The 13,804-nt window shown below is 47.6% G+C and overlaps 1 protein-coding gene across 1 annotated transcript; it reads right to left on the reverse strand.

The window, feature by feature from the left end:
* Window positions 1-1,208: 1,208 nt before the first annotated feature.
* GRPEL2 (GrpE like 2, mitochondrial) lies at window positions 1,209-13,122 on the reverse strand. Its single transcript, XM_064671745.1, has 4 exons — window positions 12,993-13,122; window positions 8,025-8,193; window positions 6,632-6,713; window positions 1,209-5,372 (listed from the first exon to the last, which is right to left on the reverse strand). Exons 1-4 carry the CDS (start codon window positions 13,058-13,060, stop codon window positions 5,017-5,019), a joined length of 675 nt encoding a protein of 224 aa, XP_064527815.1. The 5' UTR covers window positions 13,061-13,122; the 3' UTR covers window positions 1,209-5,016.
* Window positions 13,123-13,804: the final 682 nt, after the last annotated feature.

A 13,804-nucleotide genomic window follows, 5' to 3' on the forward strand; every position in this document is an offset into this window, starting at 1 on the left:
CCATTGCTCAGCTCACCCGAGTCATTACAACTGGCAGAACTGACCCACCAGGATGGGGAGATGATGCTCCCAAAGCAGCTTAAAACGCAACACACAAATATCTTTGCAGCATGCCTCAGGTTTTAACAAGCTCTTACTTAAGCAGCCTGATTTCACCATGGCTGTGGGCGACAAGAAATCTGCTGTGCACACAGCAGGGCTCCGAGGAGCTGGGTCAGCACTGCTCCCAATCCCCCCCCTCTCATGGCAGCCCATGCCCTGCTTGCAGGCATTCTGGAATACTGTGCCATAAGCAAAATGCTCTGCCCCTTGCTCACAAGCTGTGATGCTTTTCTGCAGATGGCAATGGTTGTGGTTTGAGAACTCCCAACTCTCACTTGCTGCAGACAAAAACCAGCAGAGCCAGAAGTTACCTAACGTAGCAGCAGGATTTCCTGGTCTAGTCTGGTTGTAACAAGCAATGCCATCATGGAGAACACTGAGTATTTCAGGCAGAATGAAGAAAAGACCCTATAATGGGACATCACCTCTGCATCACATCTGACTTTGCTGGCAGAGAAATATAGATCTCACCTTGTAAAGGCCATTTGTAAATGGCCTTTTGCAGATGCTTTTGTACTAGTGAGAAGTGCCCAGGGGCATTCAGAGCTCTGGGAGAACAAGACCCACCCACACAGCACCAACTATCAAGGCAAAGCCAGGAACTGAGGCCCAGCTATTTTGCAGAGGATGCAGGAAGGGAGAATGAGATCTGTTACACCCTACAGAGAAAGCCTCTTCTTTTCTCCAGCAAATCCCCCCAGAGAGCGGCTCTTCATTGGGAACTATAGTGAGTAATGGCTTCAAACTGAGAGTAGGCTTAGATTAGATATTATAAAGAAATTCTTGGTTGTGAGGGTGGTGAGGCCCTGGCACAGGTTGCCCAGAGAAACTGTGGCTGTCCCATCCCTGGAAGTGTCAGGCTGGACAGGGCTTGGAGCAACCTGCTCTAGTGGAAGGTGTCCCTGAACATGGTGGGGGGTGGAAGGAGATGATCTTTAAGGTCCCTTCCAACCCAAACCATTCTGTGATTCTAAGTGCTGCCATGGACCACAGCCCTTATCACAACTGGATCAGGAATAGAGAGAAACCTTCCAATGCGCAGTTCCAGATGGTTGGAGTTGGAACTAGCAGCAGTTTGGGACAGGGAAAAAGGAAAGAGAAGCAACTGCAATTCCTTTGTTTTATTTGCAAATGGACAGTATCTGGACATCTAAAGGAAATCAGCCCTTTCCAACATTAACTCAAATGTTGTTGTCAACTACTTGCACCTCTCCCACATGTCGGTCTCTGTCTTTCATACAGCCAGAACCTTTGGGTAAAAAAAGAGCACAGAAATACACAAAAAAAAATTACAATATTTACAGGTTTCCCACCAACTAAATGGATTTAGATTTTTGGAGATTAGCAACGCTTTGTTCATTTGACTTTGCAAGTAATATCAAAACACCTAAAGTTTTAAAATAAAAAAATACTACAATATTCACAATATAAAACTTAAATACTTTTTTTTTTTTTTTTAATTAAGGGACTGCTAATAGCTATTGACTGATCACAGCTCTTTCAACAGAAGCTCTGCTGCTGAAGCACTGAGAAGTCAAGGTTCACGAAGTGACATTCACATTCTGCACTGCTTCTGGTCAGTTGAGACATTGCCATGATCATGACAGTGGCACTGGAGACTTGTCCAGGGGATCCACTCAAACAGGTCCTGCCAACAGGGCATGGCAAGGCCACAGAAGGTGGCAAATGCCCATGTTCAGGGTAGCTGCCCACTTCCCAAGGGTGGAAATGCAGGTCCACACACCACCACATCTTGTCTAGTAGTCTGCATTCCCAGCTCCAGCTCTTCGTGGCTGGGCAAACTAAGCAGAAATTACTAAGAAGAACATGACACTTTCTCTCCTCTGATATTCCCTCCCTGCTAATGTATTCCTGTGTTTTATTAAACAGTCAGTCATTGGATAAAGTGACTGGAGAGAAGCAGCTCATGCGTCAACCTCCTCTCTGCAAGAGTTACACAAGCAGGGCAGACAAGGCAGCAATGACCTACAGAGGAGAGATTCTTACACCCACCCTTACACAATCTCATCCATGACAGAAGAGATCATTAAGTGTGCTTGAAAGGCAAGAGAATCAAATTTTGCCTAGGAAATCTGGATTCTGTGATGGAATCCGGGTTTGGTTATTTCATTTTCACTTCACCATCCAAAGGAAGCAGAAACTAGGACCAATAACAGCTACAGGATTTATCTCTTTGGTAATATCTGTGAAAGAGTCTCTCAGCAATGGGTACATTTCATGGGAATCATAAAAGCCTGATAGGATCCTGTAGAAGTTCCATAGGTTCAACTGGGAAAATAGCTTGCCCAAAATTAAACAGGGCTTCTGTGAGGGTGGGAAAGACTGCACAGGAACTGGATCCCTCAGATGCCTGCTCCACCACACAACAGTGCCTCGGTGAAAGTGGATCCCAGATATACAAGCTGAATCAATATTCTCTTAGTACAGACAGAAGATCTGGAGTGCATTTTAGGATATTTCTTTAAGGCAAAAATGGATGGGTACTGGCTGAGGAGACAGGCAGGATTTGCAAACAGTCTCACATTGGACAGAGTAGCTGCAGAATAATTTCAGAGTCTAGTGGCTTCATGGATGAGTTTAAGGAAGATTTGGATCCCATCACTTCTGGTCACACACTGCTTTTAAATCTGGCTCATGTAAGCTGCAACCTTTCTATGACTGAAACCTACCTGTTGTGTAAAATGCCTTTGTTTTGTTTGGTTCCTTATAACTAAAGTTTCACATTCAAAGTTAGTTTCCATAACCAGCTCTCCCCTCATATTGCAAAAAGACTCAGCTGATAAACCACAGGCTGAAGAGGCAGCAGAGAACCCAATTGCTTCTTCCAGCTGAGGACAGAGTTTCCTCAGAACAGGCTGGAGACAGTTTTGAGAGAGAAAAAAGCAAGACTTGCATTGCCACATTTCATATTTTTTCTATGCTTTTCTGGAGAAACAGCGTACCCTGGTGACCTGGTCAGCACAGACACCAGCAAAACAATGAACAGGAAGTTCTGTTTATCTCTGAAATTCCCAACAATGTGTTAAAACAAGAAGTTAGTTCAAAGTGAGCTAATGCTGCCAGGAAGCAGTTTCAGGGTTGAAATCTCAAGTACCACCCTGAGAACATACTATGCAGAGGCAGAAACCCACACTCCAAAAGGTATCCACTACCAAGTCACTCCACACTTGGCACTAAAACAGGTTGCATGGAGCATGTTAGAAATGTGCATCTTCCTTAAATTTCTGGAATAACAACCCACTAGCTGCACACAGTCTCCTAAATGAAAGACTGTTGATAGCTGCAGTAATCTTGAAGTCCACCACAAAAGGGTTTTGCAACCAAAGCCTGCAAAGAATGGGAGAAGAACAAGCTTTCTTCCAAACCACTGATGGCATCCACTATAAATAAAGCTTTTTTGGAAGTGGATCTGTCGGGCCATGGATCCAATTCCAAAAAGCCAAAAGGCAGCAATTAATAAATCAGGCAGAAACAACCTGAAAACCACCATCCCCGGTTTTGTGTAGTGCAGACCATAGCTGGCTCATATGTTCTTCTGTCATTTGACTGCTCGCTGCTCTGCAAAGGGTTAAAACTCTGATCTTCCTCAGTGACTGCATCCTTTCAGCTGAGACAAATGGACTCCCAGGCAATAGGGCCACTGGGAAATACATATGCTGTGACAACAACGTGCCTCCAACTAAGAGGACAGCTTGAGGTCAGCTTTCGCTTCCTCAGCCTTCTGCTTCTCTTGCTTCCTTGTCACCGCTGCTAAAATTGGTTCAAGGGCACTTGAGACTTTTAGCAGAGAAGATTTTCCTCCTCGCACCAAAACCCAAAAGGTTTAATATTTACTGTGACCATGCAAAAGTAGAATCTGAATGTGAACTGGAAGTTAGTGTTATCTGAGGATCATTACTGGAGAGCTGAGAAAATAGAGCAGTCCAGATTTCCTGCTTAAGGGCACATCTCCATTTTGCCAGCAGCTGCAACAAAGAGCACATAGTTTATCATGCTTGAAAGCTGCACAAATACCCATCAGGGAAGAGAAATTACTCTCCTCTAAAATATACATTTTGGTTGGAGAATAAGAGATTTGAGAACAGTTTTTTGCCCCCACCACAAATCACTATTCCCTGTTTTACTTTTGGGCAAGGAGGCAAGGTGAAATTTTACCTGGAGAAGAAATACTAACACGTTAGTCTGACCTAACAACAGAATTCTCTTTAAACACTCATCTCTATTCAACTGCTGTACGACAGAGATTCCATGAATTCAGGATTGTTTTCCTGAAGCGACATAAGAAAAAGCTGCCCCTAAATGTCATTTCAAGTGATCATCTTCATCCCCATCCGAGGGGCCTGGGGACAAGGGAAGACACCAAAACCAGCTGATAATAATACTCGTCCCTTTGGACTTTTCCAAGTGCTTTACAAAGGAAAAGCCTCACCACATCCCTGTGAGGTAGGTCAGTAAGTATTATTATAGTCCCTTAATATAGCTATGGGAACCAAGGCAGAGAAGTTACTTCCCTGAAGGCCACTGTAGGAGTCTGTCTCAGAGATGGAGGCGGGAGACAAGATCCCTTAGCTCTCAGGGAATTTCCCTTTCTCTCCCATATCTCTTCCCCATACAAATCTTAATGGAGAAATGAGCAAAGGAGAAAGGGTCTACAGTGCCACGTTTCTGACAAATACTAGGACTCCTCCTACTACTCCATGGACCCCAGAAAGTATTATTAAATACACAAGTACCTTCCAATCAATGGCAAAATGACCGCACACACTATCAAGAAGCCATCGTACGATACAAACCTAGCTCAATAAATAAGTAAATACATGCAGCTGCAGCTCCGACTGTTGGGGGTGGTCCCCAGCTCAGGAAGGTCCCAGATGGCAGTGGGGGGAGCCCAGGTCACTCCTGTGACTCCACCGCCACGCCGACGAGCGCGTGTCTGATGGTGCGGCCGTGGAGTTTGTAGCCGTCCTGCGTCACCAGCGCGATCGTGCCCGGCTGCATCCCCTCGGCCGGGACGTGGCAGACGATCTCGTGGTCATAGGGGTCATATCTGCCACCGACAGGGTTCATCTTCTGAAGGCCGTGCTTGGCAAACACGCTTTGCAACTTGGCCTCTATGAGGGAGAGGCCTTCGTAGATCTTCTTCAGGGCTGGGTTTGGGTTACTGGGCTCCGCTTCTCCCGCGGCGCTCTCGGCAGTCTTCTCCAAGATATCTGCTACCTCCACGAGGTCCCTGCAGAAACTCTGGATCCCTACGGGCACAAAGAAGCACTAAGTAAATGGAGGACAGTTTACAGAACATACAGAGCTACGGTACCAATGACAGACATAAAGTCACAGCAGTTGGAAAGCATCTCTAAAGCTGTCAATTGATTTGAACTGTTAATTTAGTGAGAGCAGACGGTGTCTTCTGTAACCAAAGCTTTAACATTAACAGTAATCTAAAGACTCTCCAAATCAAGACATATGCAGGAAATGTACACCTATACATATTAACATACAGATATCTACATGTCAGGTATTCCTGACAGAGCAGAAAATTAGTATTTCACTCCAAACAGTTTTTTGCAACTAACACTTGTCATTTAGGACTCTGCTCTACACCCTCTCATACAGTCCCACTGACTTCACTGCTTTGCCAAGCAGCTCACACAAATGCCACAGGGAACAAACACAATGTGGGGAAGTAAAAACAATAAATGTCTATTCAAAAGTACATCCCCAATTTTATTTATAAGTTAAAAGCACTGTGGCTCAAAAAAACCCTCTCAATATCAATTATCCCACCGATTATCCCAAACTCATCAGCCAGTTTGTAGCTCCACTGGTAGAAGGTAAGAAAATACAGTAGCTCTAATTTCAAGGCTACTAGAGTTAACTACCAATAAACCCCATGAGATTCATGCATTATGGAGAAAAACAGTTTCTCATTCTCAGAGATGGTCCTGACAGAGTCCAATGATTAAACAGAACCTTTTACCCCTTCACCTGCCTCTGTTGCCAAAGCCACAAATTCAGCTCATTTCACCAACAATAAAATACTTCTTTTAGAAATTTTAAATATTTGATACAGGGATTGACAATTGTTGTACCAGGCAGGATCTACCTCCCAAAAGCTAGAGCAGAAGGGAAGAGGATGTTAATATAGCAAAGGAGATCACAACCTGATGACACAGCTGAGTATGAAACACACCCTGCTGGAGCCAATCCTCAGCATACAGCCAAGCCTGTAATTTCAACCAAGTCAGCAGAACTACACTCAGCTGCACTGGGCCTATTTTTTTTTTAAATAGTCACAAAACAGTCCCTGAGGTAAACCTGATAGACAGGACACAGCTGGACATACAGAGAGAATAGCGAGTAAGCCCAGACACCAAGAGCCCAGGCCAAACGTCATGCCAGACTTCACAATGAACAAAGGAGAGCAGGACTGGGGGAGAGAAAAGCTGTTGATCAGCAATTTATGCTCAGGCAGGCAGGCCACTGCAGTACACACAGCTCTTTTGCTTACCAAAGAGCTTGGCATCTTCCACAAACTTCTGTGTTCTCCTCCGGACATTCTCGGAATCTGCCAAAGCTTTCCGGTATCGCTCCTGTAACCACAACAGCAAGGGGAGACATCAAACAAGGAAGTAAAACCCATTTCCTGACAGTGGTGAACCCCTCAGAAATGCTTTAAAAAGAGCCCTCTCCACGTCAGAAGGTTGTGCCAGGCTCCTGCATTTTTATAACATGCAAAACCAAGTCCTTCTACTGATTAACCAAAACCTGCAACTCCCTCAAAAGATGCAGGCGAAGGCCAGAAGTATTCTGGGCACTGAATGACTGAATTCAACTGAACGTCAGCTCTCAGGTTGCTGCTTTTTTTGTGACTCACTGTGGCTATTGAGACACCTTTTTCTGCAGCAGGCAGCTGATGGTCTCAGCCACAGATCGGTGACCACATGATTTATCACTCAGTGCAGGATTCTCAGGGTGACTATGTCAAGAATTGCCCAGTGAAGCAGTATTTAATTCTCTCCTTAGTCACATGTGCTCTTCAATACGTAATGTGATCCCTACTATTTCCCTCACATCACTGTCACTGAAAAGGACATTCCTTCTTGGACAATCTGGACCCAGTGGGACACAAAGCTGTTAGAGAGCATCCAAAGGAGGGACATGAAAATGGTGAAGGGTATAGAGGGGCCACGTGAGGAGCAGTTGAGGGCACTTGGCTTGTTCAGCTGGAGGAAACTGAGGTCAGACCTCACCAGGGTTTGCAGCTTCCTCACGAAGGGCAGCTCCGATCTCTGCTCCGTGTGACCCACAACAGGAGCTGAGGGAGCAGCTGGAGCTGTATCAGGGCAGAGTTAGGCTGGATATTAGGAAAAGGTTCTTCCCCCAAAGGGTGGTTGGGCACTGAACAGGCTCCCCAGGGCAGTGGTCACGGCCCCAAAGCTGACAGAGCTCAAGGAATGTTTGGACAACACTCAGGCACACAGTGGGATTGTTGGGGTGTCCTGTGCCAGGAGTGGGACTTGGATGATTCCTGTGGGTCCCTTCCAACCAATTCTGTGGTTCTATGACAATACACGATCCTGATCAGCACAAAAGTACTGCCACTGGCTCTGTACAATGCTGTGAAAGAACTGACCAGACCAGCTCCAACACACAGCTTTGCCTGCCAGGATTGTGCTATCAGTGTCCTGCTGCTGGTACTACTGACAGATGGTGTTTTTGGGGAATGCAGACTGGAGTTTCCCCCTCTCACACTCAGAGCACAGCTGCTCTGAAGGCTGTCACAGCACAGCAACACTGTTTGTGTGTGTTACAGCATTTATGGAGAAGTCCAGGGCTGAAAGACAGACCAAGTCAAGGGGACTGAACCAAAGACATCATGGTGCCACCAGCACCACACTCACAGTCAAATCTCGGACTTGTTCTTCCAATTTGATGGCTTTGTGCTCCAAGGCACAGTCAGAAAGGGGATGCTTGGGCTCGTCATGGGGATCTTCTGGGCCACACTCATCTCCTGTACTTCTCTGCTGAGCTGCAGTGCTGAAAACACAGGGGGACCCTCTGAAATGCAAACTAGTGACAAAGAAGGAAAGTTAATATCATCAGGGTCATTGAGAATTCTAGTTTAGTGCCAGTACTAAAAACAGGCTCTCTTAAAGAAGATACATAGGATTCTAGACACAATTTTAGCTCTTTTCAGAAAATACAGACAATTAGCAAAGAAACACAAAGAGACTGGTGTTTTTAAATTCTTTTATTTTAGACTCACATGGCACTACAGAGGCTGTACACCACTTCTCTGGCATACCTTGAAAAGAGTCAGATTCTCACAGAATCACAGAATCACTGAGGTTGGAAAAGACCTCCAAGGTCATCGAGTCCAACCTGTGACTGATTTCCACCAGACCAGAGCACTGAGTGCCACATCCAGTCATTCCTTGAACACCTTCAGGGATGGGGACTCCACCACCTCCCTGATCTTTTTCAAACTAAATGATTCTGTGATTCCTTGATTCTGTTTCACTCTCCCTCCTACTACAGTTGCTTTTACAAACTGACCTGGACAGGGCCCATTCCTGCCAGCATGAGGCCAAAGCCTCAGCCACGCCTCCCTCTCACACCTTACACCAGGAAGAGTCTGCAGAACAAAGTACAATTTACTGCCAAACCACCTCCACTCAGGAAACATTTCAGCATACATTTTACAAGGGTGTCTCCTTTTTGGGGAACACCTGAGCTCTTCCTCTCAGCAGGGCTTTCAACATCCTCTTTATGCAATGTCCTATAGCCCCTGTATGGAATGTTTTGCAAACATTAAGTGCACATCCAGTCTGTGAAATTCAGCAAAGCCCAGAAATCCCTGCACTGGTACTGACTCCACCCCTGTGGTTATACAGCACAATTCCACACCACACAGAGACGCTAAGTTAGGTCCCAGAATCAATACAGCTGAGTTCACATTACCAGGCCTGTTCCATTAAGCTTTTTTACATTTTAGCAAGGCTATATTGCTCATGTATGGTGTAACAGAAGTGCACAGTTTATTTTGGGGTCTATCAAACCAGTCAAGAGACCTCAGTGTTGTTCAGCAGTCCAGCTGAGCTTACAGTTTGCTCCTCTTATTCCAGTACTGGAGTCGAGCAGAATTAAGTTTCAGGGAGTTAAACCAGATGAAAACTAACCCTACAAACAAAAGGACTTTTCTCTCTGTGTCCCTGAATAGGTCTGCTGACAGATCAGATAGATGAGTGCAAGTGCCAGTACCAGAGGAGACAAACATGTGAAGCCTGGTGAGATGTGGGGAATGGATGAGGTGTCCTCCTTTGGGTGGCTGGCAGGTGGTTCAGACTCATCTATAGGACCAAAGTACAATTCAAGAGATCTGTATCTGCCCAAAGACCACCAAGCACCTCCTACCACCCAGTGTTTAGCAGCCCAGATGCTCCCTCATTTAATCTTTAACACCAGGTTGCTGAAAGTCCCACAACACTAATGACAAACTTCCTTTTCCCACCTGAAGACATCTGCATATGCATTTTTTATTAAGTGGGTACTTAAAATATGATCTGTATGTTAAACCTCACTCCTTTTCAACAAATTACATGCCAAATACAAGTCTGAAAGTGCTTCTGCTACTTACACTTGCTCTAGGATAGGACCTTCCTCAGACTAATCTTTAAAGAACCAGGTAAGGGGCTGTCCCTGGGCTCCTTTCAAAAAGCTGCCCAGCTCTTGTGGGCTCCAGGAATGCTAACACAGGAAAAAACCCCCACATTTTATCCCTGGCTGCAGATAGATCTGTTTGGGGCACAAGACTCCATCTTGAATGATTTTTAAAATTCTTGTCAACTTACTTTGTTGACTGATTAACACAGCACTTTCTCAAATTTACAAAAAGTAGACTAGACTGGAGGGGAGGAGAGAGCAGGACCCCCTTCACCAAGCCTTCAAAATCAATCTGTGAAAGCTTTCTTTGCACATAAAGGTGTGTCCACGCTAAGCACCAACTACAAGCTTTGTCCTTTATCGTCTCACATTTCATTTAAAGAGCTGCAGGGAAGGAAATCAGCCACCCCACAGATGAACCAAGCAACCTGAAATGCAGCTGAGAAATCTTGCTGGGCCTCTCACAGATTAGACTCTGTTGTCTTAAAAATAGGCTGTGCAACTCAGTTAACTCTTTTGCACCCAAGAAGCAAAGGTTAGTGAGACATTTTCTTCCGTAAGAGAGTTACTCTACAGGAATGGGTGTGTTTCGGAGCGTAGGAGGAGAGGGGCATGGATGAGCCGGTGCCTCAGCTCCAGGGACTTGCCTACGTGGAGCAGGGAGCTCCCTGCATGGACTCCTCTCTCCAGCCTGTGAAACCAACTTAGAGAACACTCCCCCGTGCAGGGACGTGCCCCGGGTATCACATGCTGCTCAGATGAGCCTGCCTTAAAAGTTGTAGGCAAGAAACCAGAGCCACAGACTGGCTCCAAAGGGAGTTCCTAGGAAGGATTCTTATGGAGGACTGAAAATGCCACTCAATTTACTTCTTCCTTCAGGATGAAAAAAAACACTCCACAGAAAAGGACAAGTGCTATTTACAGCCTGTCCACTGACTCTGCTCATTCTCCTAAACACTGTCTTGATCACAGCTGCCCTAAAAGTGGGCAGAAATCCCACAGGAGGAAGTTGACACATCCTTAAGTGACAGACACGTGGAAGTCTCAGGGCGTGTGAAGGGGTTACACAAGTAAGCTGGTGACACCAAAAGATTTACAAAGGGATGTCACAGAAAGCCAAACAGATCAGATGTAGCAGAGAAGTTGATTGCAGCCATATGGTTTAAGCCACTTGGCCCTAAAGATTAGAATTTAAATGATGAGAACAGGTCTCTGGTCAGATATACAACAGTATCACCTCTTTCTGGAGCACAGGCAGGATAGCACCATTCCTGAACATCCCAAACTGACTGTCATGCTCCCTCTAAACACAAGGGTCCTTCCCCACCCCTCCTAAAACACTCCCTCCTCACAAATCAGCATGACAAAGCACACAACAGCTGAGACACATAGAAACATCTGCATCAGTGTTTCTTCTCTGATGAGCTTGCTTTGGAAGGAAATCTAATTACTCCCAATTCCTTTGCTCTGTTTCATCAGGGAGTGATACCAGAGATTAACCCAGTCAAGCAGGGATTGTCCTGCTCTGCTCTGCACGGGGGTGGCCTCAGAGTCCTGGGGGCAGTTTTGGGCCCCACAAAGTAAGAAAGATCTAAAGTTGTTAGAGAGCGTCCAAAGGAGGGACATGAAGATGATGAATGGTCTGGAGGGGCCATATGAGGAGCAACTGAGGGTACTTGGCTTGTTCAGCTGGAGAATAGGAGACTGAGGGGACACCTCACCATGATCTGCAGCTTCCTCATCTATCTCTGCTCTCTGTGACCAGTGACAGGACCCAAGGGAACAGCTGGAGCTGTGTCAGGGAAGGGTTAGGTTGGATATCAGGAAAAGGTTCTTCGAGGGTGGTTGGGCACTGAACAGGCTCCTCAGGGCAGTGGGCATGGCCCCAAAGCTGACAGAGCTCAAGGAGTGTTTGGGCAATGCTCTCAGGCACATAGTGGGATTGCTGGGGTGTCCTCTGCAGAGCCAGGAGTTGGACTCAATGATCCCTGTGGGTACCTTGCAATTCAGGATATTCTCTGATTCTATAACACTATGTGTTATAGCCTCCACACAGGATGGCTGTAAATTGGGCAGGAGGCTCCCTAAGCCAGACTAAGCCAGTCCAGGGTAAGGAGTCCCAGGTTGGGAGCCTGGGCCCCACCACCCCTGCCTTGCTTACAGAGCTGTTCCCATTGGGAGCGACTCAGGCAGGGCTACAAAAAATTTTGTGTACAAAGAGAAGCTTCACATCGAAAGCACGTCCCAGGATTCTCCACAACAGAAGCCTGCTGAGCTCCATCAGTCACCTATTTCACACTCAGTGCACATTTTAGGAGGGGCAAAGCAGTTTTCACACATATGACGGAACATGAAAGAGGAAGAATTTTCTGACACACATCTTTCCATTTAGCCCCAAACACATTTACTTCTATTACATGCTGCAGAATTATTTTATTGCATTTAAATGGTCTTTTGGTGGTGTTTCTTTTCTGGAGAAAAAAAAAATCTAATAAGCATTTTGACTTTCTTCCTGTCCACATTTCACCCAAATACCCAAGGCACCTTTATGAATTTCCCTCTAATAAGCCATACACCACGATGTCCAAAAACATGACCGGACACTGTTTTTCTGCCTGAATATTGACACAATTAAATGGATTCTCTTCCTGTGACCACCCAAAACACGTTGATAGCACGGGTGCTGCCCCGCCACCAAAAATAAAAACCAGGGAGCGCATTAAACATGTAGTTCACGAATAAATGGTTCAGATGGGCGAGACACAGAAACCACGCGCAGTGGCAGGAAACCACCACACAACGTGACTCACCGAGCACGGAAACCCTCTTCCATAGAAATTAATTTTTTTTTACTCAAAAAAGTCATATTTTTCCAGGAAAGAACTCGGTTATTGGAGCCTAATTTTACTCCAGGCCCTGCTGAGTAGCCGGGGGTCGGCAGCGTGCGGGTCCGGGCGGTGATGCGGGGACCTCCCGGGGGATGATGCTCGAGCGGCGGGGTCCAGGTGCGGATGCAGGTGCGGATGCGGGTCCGGGTCCAGATCCGGGTCTGAGTCTGGGTCCGGGTCCGCTCCCTCCCCCGGCGCGGCGCCTGCCCGGGCCCGGCCCCGCGGCGCTGCCACGTCTCGCCCCGAGCCCTCCACGGGAGCGGGACCTCTCGGGTCCCCCTCCGCCCGCCCCATTCCGCCCCACTCCGCCCCACGTACCTGCCCGGCCTCGCCGAGCCGCAGACCGGCAGGAGGGTCCCGAAGCGCCGCAGGGAGCGGGCGGCCATGGCCCCGCCGAGCGCCGGGCGGGATGGAGGGATGAGGCGGCCGCGATGCGCCGGCGCCGCCGACAACTACAGATCCCACAGGGCCCTGCGGGGAGCGGCGGGCGGTGCCTCGGCCGGACGGGTCGGGGATGCCCCGCCCGGCCCCGGAGGCGCTGCTCCGGGATGCCGGGAGTGGGGTCGGGGCATACAACGCTTGTCCCTCTGGACTCGGACTTGGGCCTGGACACGGCTCCTGGACACGGCTTCGGCAGCCCGGGGCTCGGCTCCAGACACAGCTCCGGTCCCCCCGGCCCTGGACACGCGGCTCCCGCCACTGGCTGCGCGGTGTAAGGGGTGATAATGGGACAGGTTTCACCTCTTCAGTAAAGGACTACGAGAGGCTCGGTTAGACCAGGCCGAGCTGAGGTGGAGGAGGCAGCGAGTGGTCCTCACTTGCTGGTGAATAAACATTAACCAAACCCCAAAGCCTTGGCCAAGGCTGCCTCACAACTGGGGGCTACCCCACGGGGAGCCACCATGGACGATGGGGGGGGGACTTTTTACAAGGGCTTGGAGTGACAGGACAAGGGGGAATGGCTTCCTACTGAGAGAGCAGGGATGGATGGGATACTGGGAAGGAATTCTTCCCTATGAGGGTGGTGAGGTCCTGGCACAGGTTGCCCAGAGAAGCTGTGGCTGCCCTGTCCCTGGAAGTCTTCAAGGCCAGGTTGGACAGGGCTTGGAGCAACCTAGTCTAGTGGAAGG

This window comes from Pseudopipra pipra, chromosome 15 (assembly GCF_036250125.1).
Source record: "Pseudopipra pipra isolate bDixPip1 chromosome 15, bDixPip1.hap1, whole genome shotgun sequence".
In the NCBI taxonomy this organism is placed as follows: Eukaryota; Metazoa; Chordata; class Aves; order Passeriformes; family Pipridae; genus Pseudopipra; species Pseudopipra pipra.

Coding starts and splice junctions, on each gene's coding strand:
- GRPEL2 (XM_064671745.1), bottom strand. CDS start 13,060: ATGGCCGCCCGCTCCCTGCGGCGCTTCGGGACCCTCCTGCCGGTCTGC. Junction 8,194..12,992: donor GGCTCGGCGAGGCCGGGCAG/GTACGTGGGGCG, acceptor CTTTGTCACTAG/TTTGCATTTCAGAGGGTCCC. Junction 5,373..6,631: donor GGAAGATGCCAAGCTCTTTG/GTAAGCAAAAGA, acceptor TTGTGCCCGTAG/GGATCCAGAGTTTCTGCAGG.